The sequence below is a fragment of the Brassica rapa genome, chromosome A07 (assembly GCF_000309985.2).
Source record: "Brassica rapa cultivar Chiifu-401-42 chromosome A07, CAAS_Brap_v3.01, whole genome shotgun sequence".
Classification (NCBI taxonomy): domain Eukaryota; kingdom Viridiplantae; phylum Streptophyta; class Magnoliopsida; order Brassicales; family Brassicaceae; genus Brassica; species Brassica rapa.
Window position 1 is genome coordinate 4,525,666 of NC_024801.2, and position 19,126 is coordinate 4,544,791.

At 33.6% G+C, this 19,126-nt stretch overlaps 1 protein-coding gene across 1 annotated transcript; it reads right to left on the reverse strand.

The window, feature by feature from the left end:
* Nucleotides 1-4,464: 4,464 nt before the first annotated feature.
* On the reverse strand, nucleotides 4,465-17,527 carry LOC103833943 (UDP-N-acetylglucosamine transporter UGNT1). The gene is made up of 12 exons (XM_009109989.2): nucleotides 11,883-17,527; nucleotides 11,581-11,657; nucleotides 11,307-11,468; nucleotides 11,093-11,226; nucleotides 10,444-10,574; nucleotides 10,319-10,363; nucleotides 10,126-10,223; nucleotides 9,127-9,234; nucleotides 8,898-8,954; nucleotides 6,054-8,632; nucleotides 5,010-5,146; nucleotides 4,465-4,904 (listed from the first exon to the last, which is right to left on the reverse strand). Exons 1-10 carry the CDS (start codon nucleotides 12,004-12,006, stop codon nucleotides 8,558-8,560), a joined length of 1,011 nt encoding a protein of 336 aa, XP_009108237.1. The 5' UTR covers nucleotides 12,007-17,527; the 3' UTR covers nucleotides 4,465-4,904; nucleotides 5,010-5,146; nucleotides 6,054-8,557.
* Nucleotides 17,528-19,126: the final 1,599 nt, after the last annotated feature.

Sequence of the window (19,126 nt, forward strand, 5' to 3'; positions counted from 1 at the left end):
TCCTCAGTGAGATTTGCATGAGCCTTCTCATCCTTGGTCTTTTTGCGACACTCAATTGTCTTGTGCCCCACTTTGTGGCAGTAGTGACATTTTCCCCTGAACTTCTCCACATTCGCATTCGCATTGATCTCGATGCCTTTGTTCTTGAAGTTTTTTTCCGAAGCCTTCAGGGCTGCAGCAATTTTGGAAGGCTTGGCAGGAGAATGGGCGTGTGCCTTTCCTTTGCCTTTGTGCTCAGCCATGTTGACACTGTGCTCCTTAGCAGTGACCTTGTCAGCAATTCGGTTTCTGGATTCCATCTGAAGCGTCATGATGACCTCCTCGAGCCCCATCTTCTTCTTCTTGTGCTTCAAGTAGTTCTTGAAATCCGCATAGCTTGGAAGAAGCTTTTCAATGAAGCTGAGAGTTGTGAATGTCTCGCAGATAGACATTCCTTCAGCAGCGATTTCATGGCAAATGAGCTGAAGCGCTTCCACCTGATCCATGATGGGTTTTGAATCCACCATTTTGAAGTCGTGGAATTTTGAAACCACATACTTCTGGCAGCCAGCGTCCTCACCTCTGTACTTCTTGTCCAGTGATCTCCATAGCTCTTTCGCCGTGGGGAACTCACAGTAGATACGGTACAATGGGTCAATGAGGCGACCCAAAATGTAGCCTTTGCAGATGAAGTCCGAATGCACCCATATGTCTACAGTTGCGAGACTGTGAACATCATCAATCCCGTAAGGCATAATGGGCTTATCCTCCTGGATGAACTTGTCTAGCTTCATCGTTGTCAGGAAGAACAACATCTTCTTCTGCCACGTCTTGAAGCCTTTGCCATCAAACTGGTTTGGCATCAGTCCTTGAGTGAACACCCTAGGGACAGCCGGAGGAGTTTGAACTGCCACCGGACGACTTGCGGTTCCTGAAATTTAACCCGTCTGATAAAGACCAGCACCGAATAGACTACGGCGAGTGGTTTCATCAGCAGCATTTCCTGCAGGGAGGAGGATAGTGCTTGTTGTTGCTGCAGTGGTTGACGCCGTGATGTTTCCAGCGGTTGTCACGCCAGTTGCATCAGTTGCTGCAGCGTTGAGTGGAGTCTGAATGACATCGGAGGTGCCAATGGGATTGTTGTTATCGTTTGTCATTTTTCTGTAGAGAAAACAGGAAAAAACGGATTAGTACTCCATTCAACAAATAACATATTATTTTAAAGAAAATAATAGTCTAAAATCGATGTTCATTTTTGGTGTTTGAACCAAATCATATCGATATAGTCTTGAGAAAACGTTTTGCAAACTCGCTTAAAGGCGTTCGCAGAAACCATTTTTATAGACTTAGAATGTTTCACAAACTCGCTTAAGAAAGCGGTCTTGAAACGATTCATTTTATAGAACGTTTTGAAGATGTATCAAAAACGTTTTGCAAAAATGCTAGAAAGCAAATCGCAAACACGGTTCCAAAACCCGTTTTTATAAATCGTTCTTCAACCCGATTCGAGCTTTAGGAATAAAGCGATTTTGAGTTAAGATTGTAAAAGCCGGAACACCGGACTGACATAAACGATAAAATAAGAAACGATGTTAAGGAAATATACGAATGTAAAGACGAATACAAGAACGATAAGAAATCGTATTCGCAAAGAGACATGGAGTCGAGATATGATCTCTTTCCTTAACTCAAAATATTCGCTCCGTTAGTGAGACGGAACTGTACGAATATAGAGTCCCAGGATAAAACCATGGCAGACGAATCACACTTCACTCGTGATCGCCCTATCGAACTATAAACTCTACGAAACACTCTCGCAAAATAGACTTACGCAGAGGGATTTTTGCTGTTGGATTTTGATACGGAAAAAGTTAGAGAAATGAGAAGAGAGACGAGTTGTATTTAAAAGGATGGACGAGGAGCGACTTCCCGTAACTGTTGCATAACGTGCGCATGTTAGTGGGGATTTGGCAAAGATCTCGGGAAGTTTAAGTTACAAACTTATTCCCCAAGACTCGCACTCTCTCTCTCTCTTATCTCGTTTAAATATCTCGAGAGGATGAACTGCATGACGTTTTTATTTTATAGACAAACTGCTTGTCGTTTTAAAATAAAATGCATGTTGTTTTTGAGATTTTAAATGGCAAAGTGTTGAGCTTAACTTGGTCCAAAAAAATAATTCTTATCGGGCCAAGCCCAAGCCCAAGCCCAAGCCCAAGCCCACGCCCGAGCCGAGCCGGCCGGACGGCGGCGGCGGCGCGCGCGTGGGGAGCTCTCTCTTCCTCTGAGCCGTTTAATCTAGTGTAAGTATATACACTTATATATACTGCTCGTTTTCTCCTCATGTAACCGATGTGAGATGTTTTTAAAACTCCTTCATTAAAGTCATGAAAGGCTTCTTGAGTTAACTCCCGCAGGCCCATTTCTTTTCATCATTTCCAATTTTTTAATAAAGCCATTGGGCTTAATAAATTGGTCCAACAATAATTACTTGGGTTTAACCTATTGTAGACACGTTAACATCAAACCAAAGAGTAAACCCTAGTTCAGTGCTTTTTCACCGGCGGCCGCTACCTTCTCTACGCGGCCGCCGGGATTCTTCTCTGATTTATTGTTTTATCTCCTCTTTCTTCTGCTTGCCTATCTCATCTATGTCGTCTTCTGCTCCATTACGGTGGCCTTTGTGCGAAGCTCCTCGTCATGGTCAAATCTGGTGACTGTAGAGTAGTTATGGAGGTTTCGATGGCTTTTGTTGGTGGCGTATGTTACGGTTTGGTGGTTTCGTCAGTCTAGCCGGCGAAGTTTCTCTGCTAGATCTGGTTTTTCTCTGTTATGTGTTTTTTCATTGGAGTGTAGCGGCTAATTGGTCGCCTGAGGTTTCCTCACATCTTCTAACCTATCTGTCCGGCGTGGGCGGCTGGTGGTTATGTCAAGCTCAAGCGTGGGTCGGGGTTGGAGCTTTGTCGCATGTGTGGAACACTATCTTTACTGTGCAGATCAATAGATCTTAGCCTTGGTGATGGAGAGGTGTTCTCTCATCTGTTTGGGAGGAGAAATATATTGTCTCTTGTCGTGAGCATCTGATATGTATCAGACAAGGACCTTACTTGGTTTGCTGTGTTATTGCTGCCGTAGTTGAGATTTAACGTGAGAGAGGTTGAAAAGAAATTCCATTGTTTTTGCTTTGTGTGTTTGCTTTCCCTTTCATCATTCTCTTTTGCTTTTACTATTACCCATAAGTGTATGGGATTAATTTACGGAGCCTACTGGTTTCTTTACTTTCGAGTTTTTGTTGCTAGACTGTTTGTCTCAGCATTGTAACGATACTTTTATAATGAATAACAAGCGTTAAAAAAAAAGAGAGGAAGAAGGTGAGCAAAGGATCTCAAATACTTGATGAATGTACATTTGTTCGTATATTTACAAGTTTGGACATTGTCCTTATGTACATTGGTTTACATGCGTACACATGTACACCTTACCAATAAGCACATGTATGTTTCATTATGTACAGCAAAACATCTACACATGTACATCATATTTCTCAGTATTCTTTATGAATTTTTTACTCTTTAAGACACTTTTTATCTTTCAAATTACACAATAGGTCACTTGTTGCTGGAGGCACACTTTCTCTTTATGCAATGTCCTATATGTCCTCAATCTACCACAACCCTTCTTAACTAAGCTGTCACTTTCCCTTCTTAAAAAAAACGATTGATCAGTTTCTGATTTTTGAGTTTTCAAAAACCAATCTATATTCTCTCTCCAACTTTATTTTTTCAGATTCAGTTTTACTTTCCCCAATTTGACGGTCCCTTTGTTTACTAACCCTAATTCCGTGAACTCTCTTCTTCTTCATCTTCAATTTCTCCATAGAACACCATGAAACCAGAGGTCCGCTGCGAGTTTGATTGTGTAATCTCATCTACACGACTTGGAAACTCTCGAGAATCCTCCACCGAAATATATATGTACGACAGTCTGGTTATGTGGTTCTCCTTTGGACGAATCTCTTTATTGTGAAGTAATGAAAACGTTTTCGTCTACAAATTTTTATCAACAGATTCCGTCCATGTCCACAAATTTAATCCATGTCCATGTCCACAGATTTAGTCATGTTTCTTTGTCCACAACAATAAATTATTATGTTTACAATTTTTGAATTCGTCGTTCTATACAACAAATTATATATCCTACATTTATCATATTTATTGAGATCTTTGTCCACCATTCTTTATCCACAAATTTATTTTTTATGATCGAGAACGTCTGCTTTTAAAAAATTTAGGTTCATGTCCATGTCCACACATTTTTATATAAATGTTTATATATCCATGTCCACACATTTTTATATAAATGTTTATATATATATGAAATGGATGTTGAAAGATAAAGAATCTTATGTATAATTTATTATGTTAATTATATTTATTTTATATATTTTAATTTTTGAGATAAGAGTAAAAAAAAACAAAAGTGAAATAAAAGAAACAACGATAGCATAAAATAAAAAATAAATGGTGGACACTTTCTTATATACACGTACTTGAGTACATCTGCAAGTTATTTTTTCTAACTAGATAACAAATTGACTTTTCAGATGCTTAGCTAAAACAATTATATCACTCTTTTCTATCGTTGAACAAAGGGCATATGAGTCCAAAAGATGTCTCGTACACCGTGAAAGTGTGCCTCCAGCACATTGTGTCTTAAAGTGTCAAAAAAGAGAAAAATGTGTCCCATAGTGAAATCAACTCATTAAACAAGTTTGTATCAATGTTACACTACAGGAAAGAGAGATTACGCCCTTTAACTCGCAATGGGAGACGAGTAAAAACAAAATGTATTGATTACCTTGCTTTTCTGCTGCAATTCTTGCAGATTTAATTATGTTGTGCCATGGAAGTGTGTATTTCAATGAGCTACAACCAAAAACGAAATGAACCAAGTCAAACTAAAGAACTTGAAGGGATCTCTGAACGTTAAAGCCGAGGATTCCAAACAAAATAATTATTTGAGAATCAGACCTCATCTTCACCATCTTCATCCTCGCCATTGGCGGCTCTGTCTCATCGCCGCTGTCGTCGTCTTCGTCCTCATCGCCGTCTTTGCCATCTCCTTCTTCATTTTCTTCTACTGGCTGTTAACGGAGTCCGGCTAAAGACTGCAAAACATGAATCTTATCGTCATTACCTTTTTCATCGTTATCTTGTTCTAAAAAAAAGAATTTAGATAAAGAAAGACAAAGAAGAAAAATAAAGGAAATAAAAGAAGTGTTGTCACAGAAAAAAAAAGAAAGAGAAAAAAATGATTTGTGTCCGCATGATTTAATATTTTGTACTTTAGTTAGTATACTTTAGCTAGTATATTTAGTCAGCTAGTAGTTAGTTAGATTTCAGTTAGAAATAATAAAAGGAGGGGTAGCATTGGTTTTTTACATGTTGGGAAAAAGAGAAACTAGTGTTAGAAAAAGAAAAAAAGTGTCATAGTAGTAAGAATTGTCTTATGATGTAATAATAAATGACTTAGAATGTAAATGTTTCTAAATACTTTTTCCATGTCATTAAATACCACAGAAGGTTCCATAATTTCTTGTGAAAAATGCATGTGCATTTTAAAACACATGTACAATTTTATAGTTACATTTTATATATTCTAATATACACAACTATAATATTCATATATGATACAATTGTCAGTTTAGTAGTTTAACTATTTCATCAATAGACAAATGAACACAATTAATTAGCTTAGACAAAATATTTAATTTTAAAAACATAGATATTATTTTATCAAGAATTTTTTATTCTACTTATCTAATTACAATATGTGAATTTTCTGTTTTGTTTTTGATTTTTAAATTGTTTTGCACATTTTAAGTGCAAAATTTTAATACTATAATATCTGATATATATAATTTAATATTATTTTATATTTTATTAATATTATTTTTAATTTTACTATAATCAATATAATTTAAATATATTTATATGATAAATGGCCCCAGTAAAATAATTTTCTGGATGCACCACTGCTGTGGAGTTATAGTTGTAGATTGGGAAAAGGCAAACCTGGATCTAACAAGACTGGCCTTAAAGTATGACTCTCGCCACTGCTGTCCCTTCTATGGTCTCGCCGTCTCTCCATAGGACGCTGGAAGCTGTCTCCGTTGAACATCACCAACGATCTTCAAGAGGTTCACTACAATAAAGAAAGGCGAAGCAAATCGACCGAGTCGAGATCCAGAGGGTGATAACAAATGAGAAAACAAAAAGAGGGAAGAGGTGTTGTCTCCAGCGCTCCACGACGACCAGAGTTAGGGTTAGCTAAAGCAGCGTCTACATAAACCATAACTTTGAGTTTTTAGTTTGGTGTGGTTATTAATTGTAGAGAAATTTTTTAGGATGCCCATTTTAGTTTCTTTTTACCAAAAGAGCCTCAAGAAAAGAAAAGTTTCATTAATGGAAATATGTACACTAATACGTCTAGAACTAACTAATATAGACTTAGGGTTAGAGTTAAGGATTGGAGTTTTGTGGTGAGGTTTAAAATTTTTTAAAATAAATAAATATATATTAAAAGTATTAAAATAAAAATTTTAAAATAGTTTCAAAAAGCATTTCAAAATTCAAAAAGAAAATTTGAACTTAACAAATTCGGAAAAAATTTATAAAAAGTTTGAATTTGAAAACATATAATCCGAAACTATTAAAAAAATAGTTTTTATTTTTTTATTTACGTATATTTATATATCTATAATGCAAGGAGTAGGATTGTCCTTTGTCTATTTAATAAAACCTCTTTTGGTCATTTTTTTCTCTAGGCATGGGTACTAGGGTTTTCGGATCTGGTTCGGGTCAGTTCTTTTCGGGTCCGGGTCTTTCTGGTCCTAGAGATTTGGACCCAACTAGGTACTTGGATATTTTTGGTTCACGTTCAGGCTGGTTCGGATCAATAGTTAAAATACATGTAAAATACATGTAATGTTAGGGTCCATAGCGGGTCTGAGTCGGGTTCGGATATTTACGATACAAAATATCCAAACTACCCGAATTTCATCAAAATTTAGCCAAACTTTCTCATATTTATCTTAAATTTTACAAAATAACCAAAAATTTAAAATTAAACATTTTTCATATTAGTTGAAAATGTTATACAAATAATAATAAAGATTGCTAACAAAAAAAAACATTTCAATTAAATCATAAAAAATCGTTGGAATCTCTTTTGGTGATAAAAACTTAAAAAAAGACTATTTGAAATAATTTCCCTTAATTGTACCATTTAAATACAAAGATATCAAACTATCTATATCCTTCGAACTTATCTGACTTGCGTGTGAAACCTTACATCAAGATATTAATAAAGGAATTTCATATAGATAGTTATGTAAATTGGATTACAAGTGTGTTAAAGAAAAGAAAAGATTTCCTTAGAAACAAAGTTTGTTACCAAAAAAAAAAAAGTTTGTTACTTCATTTGAATATTAGTTAAATGTTCGTTCCTTACGAAATGAGTAAAGAGTATAGTGGTTGGGCTGCCTGTGCGTTTCGATGGATGCCTTTGAGCAGAATTCTAATTTCAATTGTTTGATGATTTTTGTTTGTATTTCAATTTTATCATAAATTTGATATTATTTTCAAATTTATTTTTTAAAGGATAACTATTTTAAAAAATAATTTAAATTTGTGATTACAAATATTAAATTAATTCTTCTAAATCATTTTTAAATGCTTAAAAAATTTATAAAACATTTTTTGAAGTATTTAAACCCAACTCTACCTTCTAAATATTAAACCTTGAAAAATAATTAAAAACTAAATCTAAAATGTTAAGGTATTTTGATTAAGGGTATTTTTAAATAATGATAGATAATTTTTTATATTTTAAACAATTTTCGGTGGTGAATCTCATAAGAAAAATAGTTCGCCGATCCAATAAAATGTTTGAAAAGAGTTGTTTGTGTGTGTGGTAGCGGTGGATATGTTATGAACAAACGAAGATAAATTTTGAAATTAATATAAAACAAAACAAAATTCGATCAAGGAGAATACTCATTTTAGAGTTTGCAAATGGGATGTTACATCTAATATCTACACACGTATATGTTCGTCACCCCTGAAACATTGATTGATGGCCTCAAACATGAGTTCGTCAATTTTTGTTTTGATGACTAGAGTATGCAGACACTATATAGGACCTTACTAGCCGTAAATGACATTTCCGTAGAAATGCGATTCTGGAAAACTGGTGATTCTCTCATGTTAATCCACTAATGTCCACATGGAAGATTAATAATTTCGCACTAGAAGAGAGTCGATACATGGCATGAACTAACATAGCAACTCTTCCTTTAGTGGGGACCATTAGACCACCATGATGTGATTGAGTTCGTCAAATTCCACATAGTTGTTTAATAAAAACATGGTTTTTTTAAATTTCATTAACAAATTAATACTCATATATATGAAAAAAGTTTTAGTAAAATTATCAAATCAAACACAGTCTTAGGTTTTCTAAATTGACATAATAGCTTCTGATTTAACATTCTATTTGGTTTTAAAAACTTGTAACTTTACATGCCTTTATATTTTAAAAATGCATAAAGCATAGATCCAGCAAAACCGAGAGATTGACCCACCACATTAATCTGTATTACATATAAAACTGCAAATTAGTCCTATTGGAAGTTAACATTTCTAATAAATAAAATAAATGCAACAATTGCAAATAATTTTCCACGAAAAAATATTAGAACAGAAGGAACGACAAAAAAATTAGATTGATATAATTGGTTACAATCTTTAACTTTGTGATTCTTATTAAATTAAGAAAGAAAATATGAATAGCTAGATGATAAAAAATAAAGATGAAGACGAAGAAGAAAAGTGAAGAACGGAATGATGCAAACTTACCCAATCAAAGGGAAGTCCAACAAATATAAGCCAACCTAGTAAGATTGTAAACAGATCCTGCCATCCATATTATATACCATTATTAGTAAACATTAAGGGTGTTCGAATATTACGTAACAGTTCTAGCTCTATTTAAACTGAGAAAATTATGTTTACTGAAATTGGACATAATGAATTTTCTAGTAACTCGTAATATTGTGAAACATAAAAAGTACAAGCTTCAATATACCTTCATATTACCACATATTGAATGTGTTAGTGCTGAATTAACTGTTGTATTGAGGAACACAAAGTAATTTATCAAGAAAGCCAACAAACATGAAAAACATATCACCACCTGCAAAAATATTCAAAACTTGTTAAATAAATCATTTATTATATTCTTACCATTCTAAGTTTTATGAACGATTAATTTCAGTTAATAATATCATTTTTATTCTCCAATGAAACTCTATCCTGATATAATATATTGAACATATTCTTGTAAATATCTGTATGATTTGTTTTATAGAAGTTTAAAAACCATAAGGTTATATGTATATATACATTATACTTTAGCAAAAATATGTATATATACATTGTCATATCTACTAATAAATTACTTTATACATGACATCCGTAGTTATGAATTTAATTTTGATGTGTTATATATTGATGGAGCGGAAGCAACGATAAACAGCTCAACCAAGGGGTTATGGAACCACGCTTGGGACCTGCCAGCTCAACCAAGAGATTCTAGGGAATCCTCACTTGGGACATGCTTCTTGATTGATGAATCTAATCAAATCAATACAAGGGATAGATAATACAATTCTCCCAAAAGCCAAAGCTCTTTTATTAATCAAATCAAACTGAATACAACTTTAGGCTTGAATGCCTATTTATAATAAATCCTTAAATCTATGAAAACCCTAATCTTAATTAAAATAGGAAACTACTAAAATATAGAAAATACAATAAAAAGTAATTATCTATGTAAACTAGTAAATAATAAAGATATTTAAAATATTTTCAAATATCTTGCTGCATCATATATGAATCATTTTCTGTAACAAGTTGAGTAATTAACTTATGCCATACAATGGAATGGGGTTAATCATTGATTTGCAAGTACATTTGCTAGAATATTGATTGAAATTATATTACATGAGAAATGTACAAGTGTTAAAGATATTGTCTAATGAACAAAAGCTTTCATATAAAAACGATAAAAATAATAGAAAAGTACCTGAAAGTTAAGGGAATAGAGATGAGGAAAGGATAACATGGCTTTAAGTTCACCCTTTATAGTTGTCCAGAACAACAAAAAGGGAATGCAAATTATTCCTGTACGTTACAAATATTTGAAAAGAGAGTTTTAGTTTGATTAAATTATAAAAAAAATAGATTGATAGAATTAGTCCGAAAGTAAATTTTCTAACCATTACACCACATTAGCCCAAAGGTGTTAAGGCCACTAGATTTTCCTATAAACACAACAAAAAAACTAATAAACTAAGCAATTGAAATTACTTTAATGAACATCGTAAAACGAGAGGCATATTACCGGTACGTGCAATCAACGCTAGATAAGTCGCGGTACATATATTCGCTGTGAACACCAATCCATACCCATAAGCATCAAATGATAAGTCCCGGATTCCAGCGATAATAGCACCTAACAGAATTATTCCTACACTGGTAGGAATAACTGTATCATTAGTTTTTTTTTTTTGAAACACTACTGTATCATTAGTTATATATTCTATTTAGCCAGTTGTATTCCTTTAATGCTAGTGGTATAAAAATCTCAAATCCATTCTTTTAGTTAAAATATGTTTCACGAATCATCGATCTTTCTAGAATACTAGAATTTACATTCTGTAACGTACATATACAACTAGAATTTCAAATATGATATACATTCAAATACATATTTGTGTCAAAAATCTATATCTAAATAAGAATGTATTGATCATTTTAAAGTAACTGTTTTGAGAAATATATATATATCTGTGTCTGTGATCTTTAGAAAGTAGTACAGTCGAATATTTTATTTATGTATATACAGTACAGATTGTTATGAAGACTGATGCTTATAGTCTATAATGTCTTATAATAATTTTAAATATCTCATACGTACAAGACTGGAGAAATATATTTTTAACTAAATGGTGTAATAGCATTTCTATTTCGATTGTGTAATATTATAGTACCTGGAGATGACTGAAGCTGAATGCTTTTGACCAGAAAGAAAATATTCCATGATCATTGTAAAAAGTATAGTTGTGCGTCGAAGAGTAGTGTACATTGGTACATTGATATTGCGTACAGATTCCATCGTAACTAGCTGTTATAAAACCAGTAATGTAAAATGTATTTTTTATGATAATTTCATGATCAAAGAGTAAACTAAAAATCTACGCATACCATATAAAGTAGATACGTGAATGCAAGAGGGATAGTCTGAACCAAGCGTCTCGGAGAAACAAAAGTTAACAAACTGTCGTGCTCGCTCTTAGACTTATCAGTACAGAAGGATATGATCTTAAAATATTTCATTACATACAAAATAAAACAAGAAGAAAGCATCTGCAGTACAAAAAGATGTATGAAAATCTTTTAATCATTAGTTGTTAGAGTTTTACGAAATTGAGCATTTAGACATTTTAACAAAAATAAAATTTAAAAGTTAGAGGGATACCTGAAGCAAAGTTATGACATTTGCACTTGGAAAACTAAATGAAGAAAGTGCTGCTTTATTGAAAATTACTAGAAGAACTGCATGAATTGAATTTAGAGCTTATTAGCTGTGAAACATTTGAAAAGTCTTTGAAGAATTAAGACTTGAGTGTGCTAAATAGGATATGAAAACAAATATAAGATATATATACATATTCTCTTTATCTTATTATATGAATCCGAATCCGAGTGGTACATAAACGTATCGTAGTATCTGAGTTTGAATTCGGATCTAGTAGTATTAAAAATACAATTATGACATACCAGCGGATGCCATGTAGGAGACTGCGGCAAACACCCCTTTAAAAGACATGCCTGATGATGAAAATCTCGCTCTTTTTGGTTCTTCAGTTAAAATTGAAAGCGTCTTTTTCTCTGGTGACCCCATTCTTTCTCACCTTGTATACTAATTTGAGTCTATAAAGATACATCTAACCTATAAAATATATATAAAGTCTGTCTACATATTAAAAGTGGATACGTAACAAAAGGACCAATTAAAATGTTTCATCTGTAAATTTTTTATTTGCCAGTTCAAGATTTTGCAATAAGCACACATATATTATTTAGCTCTTGTTTCTGTTTTCTATCATATATAGAAGGAAAACAATATAAAACAATTAAATGCTAATCAATTTAAGAATATAATTTTCTTAAACACAAAGATATCTGCCACAATATTAAAAATACTAAATTTATTTATTTATTTTGTTGCTATATTATTTTCTAAGAAGGTGTATTGATGTAATATCAGAACCAGTTATCCATTTGTCTTCAATACATGATTTATTACCAGAATCTCATCCTTATCATTTGAAAAAATTAAATAATTCTCAATGAATGTTAAATACTAAATTCAAAATTGATAGTAAGAAAATATTATTTGATTTAATACAAAATTAAGCTTTACATAATTTATTTTGATATAAATTTGTTATAAATATACATTTATAAGAGTTATAAAATAGATCAATTGTCCTCATTGTATACAAATAAATTTATAGTAAAAACATATAGCTTTTCTATTAATTTTTTTTTACTTTTATGTCTTGATCAAATGAGTCTTTAGGTGGATTTCTTTAGTTTCTTTTTTGGGTTCATTTCTTGGTATTTCTAGTTTTTATCTATTTATTTTAGAAAGTGAACTCAAAAAATTATCTATTTTAGAATACAAGTGTGGATCTAGTATAATATGTGAATTAGCAAAGACTTGATTCATGATCTTATCAAAATATAGTTCCACAGTCTTTTGTGGCGATCCTCAGTCCACCTTTAAGCTAGTCAACTTTAACATGACCAATAAGATTTGGTGAATTCCAATCTTATATCATGTATTCAATCTATGGATTTAGCATTTTTAACGTTATTTTGCCAATAGTATAAACCCTTGTTCAAAACTTTGCTAGGCGCTATGCGTATGCTTGATCGATCCGGGCCTAGCGAGTTAATAGAAACTCGGAAAAAATCAGGGAGTAATCGGAGATTTATTTTAGGGTTATTTTTGAAAATATTAGTTATATATATTATGTTTCATCTAGAATTATTAAAATGATGAGTTAGTTCAGTGCTAAGCCGCTTTATTGCCTGCTATGGACGCGGGGTCGAACTATAGAGTATGTGTTTTAGTGATTTTAATTTTTTTCTTTTAAAGAAGGTTGAAATTGTCAATAATCTTTCTTCTTCTTCTTCATTAGATCTTTTTTTTTTGTTTCTAAATTTTATAGAGGCAGCTGCACAAACAGAAAAAAAAATTTCTTTTTTAATTTTTGTTCTTTTAATGTCAATTTTTACTTTCATTAAAAGAAAAAAATTAAAATCACTTTTTCTTTGTTCTTTCCATAATTTTCTCCATTTCTCTCGCTGTTTGTGATGAAAGTCACAGATCTATTGTAGTATAGTTGATTTTTATGTTAAAAGAAGCAAATGTTTTGAGATTTTTTTGAAGATCCGATTTTCTTCACCGAGGATAGCCAATCGCCACGGCTTCTTGCCGCCGAACGCTTTTTCTCCGTTTAATCTGTCAACACGGGCCCGTTTTAAAAAAAAGGGTATAAACCTAAAATAATTTAGATAACTTCATAATCAACATAGACAAGATATAATGGCTGAAACGAAACACTCCGTGCTAATTTGTCTATATGTGTTTTTTGCGTGATTAATATGTGAAATTTCAAAAGTGTTGAAGACCTTGTATCTCTAAAGTTTCTCAAGATTAAATGAGAAAGCATGACATTATAATGGTTTCAACACCATATTCAACATTTTCAAACAATATGCGGTGAAACTTACTCCTTTTTGATGAGATGCTCTTATGAATTATTATATACCATGTTTTTACTATTTTTGATCATGATATAAATCTTTTAAAGAATCTTTATATTATGTTTCGAATCTGTTTTGAAGTCTATTCAGGCCTAGGTACATTTTGGAGAAATATGGAGATCATGAGCCATTTGGAGATTAAAGAGAAGAAAACTCGTTAGCTGTGCAAAAACAAAATACATAAGTTAGAGTCGATATTTGGAGAGTTTTGATCGACACCAAGGAGGTGTCGGGCAACACCAATGTTGTTTGACATAGCTGACTTAAGTTTCCAGAATTACACTTTTGGCCCATAAATTTTTCAATTTGAAAGAAGACCTTTGGACGTGATTTAAGCTATATAATCTATTTTTCTAGCCACAGTTTAGGCTAACATTATTTTACTCAGAGAATGACTAGAACTCCAGTATACTCTTATATTTTTATGCAATTCATTCAGTTTATCGCTATGTTACATGATTATGTATGAGTAGTCTACTTGTTAGGTTTAAGGATTTTCTATGGTTTTGATAAACTTATAATTTATAGAACTGCTAGGGTAATCATTTTGTATCCTTGACTAGAATTATTCTTATTGCTCGTTTCTAGAGTAATTAATCAAAAATAAAGAAATTGAAACTGAAACCTAGAAGAACAGAGAATCTGAATTAATCCTAAAAAACATAAATCAAAATGAAAAGAGATGATGAAATAAAAACCCCAAACATAAATTGATAAAACCCTAGGAAAGGCCACTCTGTTTTCGGTTGGATAAATTTTGAAAGGGATCGGACTGGATCGATTTTGGTAATGAAATGGATTTGTGGATAGATGTCGAAATGGATAATGAACTTGGGTGATGATCTATGAACTGATCGATCAGTTGCTTAGAAGTGTTAAAGATCGTGTAGGTCACCATTCAGACTTGATCAAAGACGAGTTTGACTTCAAAGATTTCCCTCCTAGCAGTGAATACGGTGTTCAAATAAGAACAAATGATTCACAAATTTAAAAGAGATTTTTTTAATAAAAAGGTGAATGATTTTAATCATTGCTACTTAGGATTTTTTATAGGATTACATTACGTAGAAATCAAAAAATGAAAATTCTAAAAACAAGACTTAGAAAATAGAAAATAAAGACTTGATTTTTTGTGGAAAACCGAAATGTGGACTGAGACTTTTGACTGGAGTTTGAATGCCTATTTCCCATGCACGACTTTGACTCATTTTGTTGATACTTCTTGGTGAAAATGGGCTTGTTAAGCACTAATAAAAAGGCTAGTCGAATTTAATGGTTGGATGATGGGTTGAGACAGTTTCTGTTTCATTTGGACCGGTTTCTTCATTTTTCTTCTCATCCCTTTGTCTTGACCTAAATATAAACCCAAAAGTCCTCATATAACAGCACAACTAGTCTAGCATGTAAGCTCAAGTCTTCTCACGGTCCAAAACTTCATGGATCATACTGATAAGACTCATAAACAGCCCACTGAGCCAAGCTATGTCAGTTGTTTAAATGTTCCTACCTTGCTCTTTTTTCCTTGACATAGATGCTGGTCATGGTTACATCACACGAAAGTCATATGCTATCTCTAAACTAAGATGAATCTTATGTTATGTTGTAAGAAATTGTCTCTTTCTTTTAATGTTGATTTTAATACAATCAGTCGTTGCAGAAATCATCTTTTGTATATTTTGAAACAAGAAGATAAAGCCGTTCAAAGAGGTTCATACATATAAGCCTTATTTTTTCATAGCTTATATTTTCATAGTTATGATATAATTAGATTAAATGTTCATAAAAAAAAATCATTTCTCACTAAGATCAATATGAATCAATCCAAGCAACAATGAGGAACCATGGGAGATTTTCCCAGAAAGTCACAAAGAAACCGAGAAGAAAAGAGAAGAAGAAATAAACTTGACAATTTTCTGATTAATGAATCTAATCTCCACGACTGTTACTTGTAGACACGCACTTGAATTCATCTTTTTGATGACATGGCTTTGTCGACGAGGCCTTATTGCCATAATCCTTTTTCTTATATCAAATGAGAACCTTGTGCATTTTTTTTTCCTCATTAGCAGTTCGTAACCAACCGTTCTGCATCTCTTAAGGTTTTATCAACAGTAGCAGCACCAAAGGCAATGATGAGCTTATATCTCCAACGGTGCCATATAGAATAGGACTGGTTTTTGTACTTTGTCTGAACTTTCATTTGTACCTAATCAATTCCCCAAACACACATAGCTGCGAAATATACAATTTGGTTGCATAGCCACTCTTCTCATTTCTGCTCTTCAACCAAATCAGAAACATATGATGATAGATCTTGCTTATGTGCTAAGTCGGCTTCATTCACGGAGACATGAACCTCCTCAAAACAATGAGCAATGTGTCGCTTCCTATACACCCACTCATAGTCTTGCTGGGAAATCTTCAGAGAAGACTGAGACATGATTGCCTTGAAAACAACAGGAAGAGAAAACTGACATCACATGAACAATGCTCTACATTTGATGACCAACGTGTCTCTATTGTATTACACAAGTACCAATGCTTCTCCACACTATGACAGCCACAACTCGTTAAATCTTAACCATATTATTGTTTCTGAAATTTGTACTTATTCTTTCTTCATAGAGAACTGAATCATAACATAGAAAACTTGTATTTTCCTCAGGAGATATCTATGTTCTTCAGTTTGGACAACAATGATTGCTTCATTAGTCATAATTGCTTAAACGCTTCTGTTTATACTTAAATTTCCAGTTTTTCACATACTTCGCTTCCTTCCGCTATTATCAATCTGTGATAGAACTTGATCAAACAAGTGGTTTGCAACAAGCTCAACATCAGGATCATGTGATTTCTGAATCGATTCTTTCACCAAATCAACATCTAGAACATATACTTGTTCAAAAGGTGTAAAAATTAAAAATACACTTCTCATATCACAGCATATATCATCCACCAAAAAATCCTCACATGATTGCGATCTCTCCGTTTTAAACCACACAAAGTAGAGTTTTATACCTGAATTGATTCCTCTTGTGAAGTAGAATGGTGTAGGTCACTTGAATCTTGTTGCCTAATCGTTGCCTGATCTTGTGTCCACGACAGAGCACCATCACTGACCAAAACGAAATCCATTTCTTCACTTGAATCATTTTCTTGAACCACTGCAGCCATCTCTAGAGTTGTCTTCTTTTCCACAGTAGCAATAGGCTCTACAGGATGAGCCATTTCATACAATCTTCCCACAGAGAAACACTGCTTGATGGTTTGAGGTTGAAACATTCTCACATTGACCTGAGTATCATTTCGTAATCCATCCAAATATGCTCCAACCAAACACTCTTCAGGAAAATTGACCATGGATCTAAGCGTCTATAATCAGTGATACCATCAATATCTCTTACAGGTAGTAGAGAACTAAATAGAGTATGAATCAATTATAATCTCTATCTTTGAATATTTCTCCACCATGTCTTCGGATACTTGTCTTCAAGAAACAAGTGGATTGAATCTATCGTCTCACGAACCACTGCATCACGGTTAAAAACAACACTATATTTTCCCTTTTTCTGTTGAGATTCGATCAAAACCATCTTATATGGGTTTTAAATGAGGTTTTTCTTGGGGGGGGGGGGAGGTGGGGTGGGGTGGTGATATCCCATCCTTGGGGATAAAATGGTCGAGAGAGTAAAAGTCATAATCTGGAGCCAAGCTTCTGGGAATCTACGTATTTCGAAGTATAATAAGTTTGGATCACGAAAAACTTGACATGATTCAAAAAAAATGGAAGATTGGTCGAGCATCTACTTGGTGGTAGAGTCGCGGGCGATAAGGATCGATCAAGAAGTTTTGAAGTACGGGGTGATCGAAGAATTGATCGTGAGTGAACCATGGGTCGAAAAAACCGCTCGACCATGGTTAGGACAATGTGATAGATTGATCAGAAGAGCGTTTTGGAAACATCACGTTTTTGGAATCACGACGATCGAAAAGCTCGACGTTTTAGAAGAACGACGTTTCTTCAACACGAAGTTTTCTGCAAAACTTTGTATCAGTAAAATATTATGTTGGAAACATAATATGTATTAAGCAGGACGGAAATTAAGCAGAACGGAAATTAAGCAGGACGGGAAGCAAGCATGATGGGAAAACTCTGTTGGGGTCAAAAACAATTATCTCGAAATCAACGTCTAAAAATTGTGTTTCCGTACGAAACACTTTCTCAATACACTCTCGACAAAATTTCTAAAGCAGAAGACTCGAGAGAAACGGATCACGGAACCAAACGAGCAGCCCAACTCGCCCGTTCGGCGAGTTGAACCGAACACAACGTCCAACTCGCCCATTCGGCGAGTTGGTCTAGACCTTATGCCTTTCACTGGACCTCGGCGGATTAGTCCCTCGTTTCGTATCGATTGGAGTTACCGTTGGAACTTTACAATAAGAACCGCGAAGACTCGTTTTCCCGAATAAAGTCCATGGTTATATTAGAAACGGTTAACTTAACACCATAGTTGTCTAAACTATACGAGAAGTGTGGACTTTCCTCGTTAAGACGACGTCGTATCAAGAAGCGTTCTTTCTAAGAAATCATAAAAACGTCTAAAGTCGAAAAATGGCCCAAAGAGGCCTAGAACACGGCTAGATGCCCACTTACAATTTCGTATGAAATTGAGCCCATCAATTCGATGACGGTGTATCTTTACTTGCAGAAGTAGATAAATCTCGCGAAATTGGAAGGTAAATGTCAAGTTTCCAAGATAATGATGAAGATCAAGAAGAAAATGAATATTTCCGCAAAATGATAAACTTGACCGAGGGGCAAAAAAAGGGAAACGAAAATCGACCCAAAAGGCATATATAAGGGGAGCTAAAGCAAAAGGCGCAGGGGAGAGACCTAAACCTAGAAACACTCTGCTAGCTTAGGAAAACTTAGAATTTAGGCGACTCGATTTTACTTATACTCTTTTCGTTCTTGTTTTGAGATCAGATTGGCTAGCGGAACTCTGTCTGTCTTGTCTCTCAGAAATCATGTAACCTTGTTCTTTTATCAATCAATAATACGCCTCTAAGCAACTTACTTTCAATATTCTGTTATCTTTGTCCTTTTCGTTCTTTGCGTGTTTACGCAGATAATCCGCCTCAGAGAAATTTAAGCTTTCCTATCTTTCTTTATTTTACGGAAA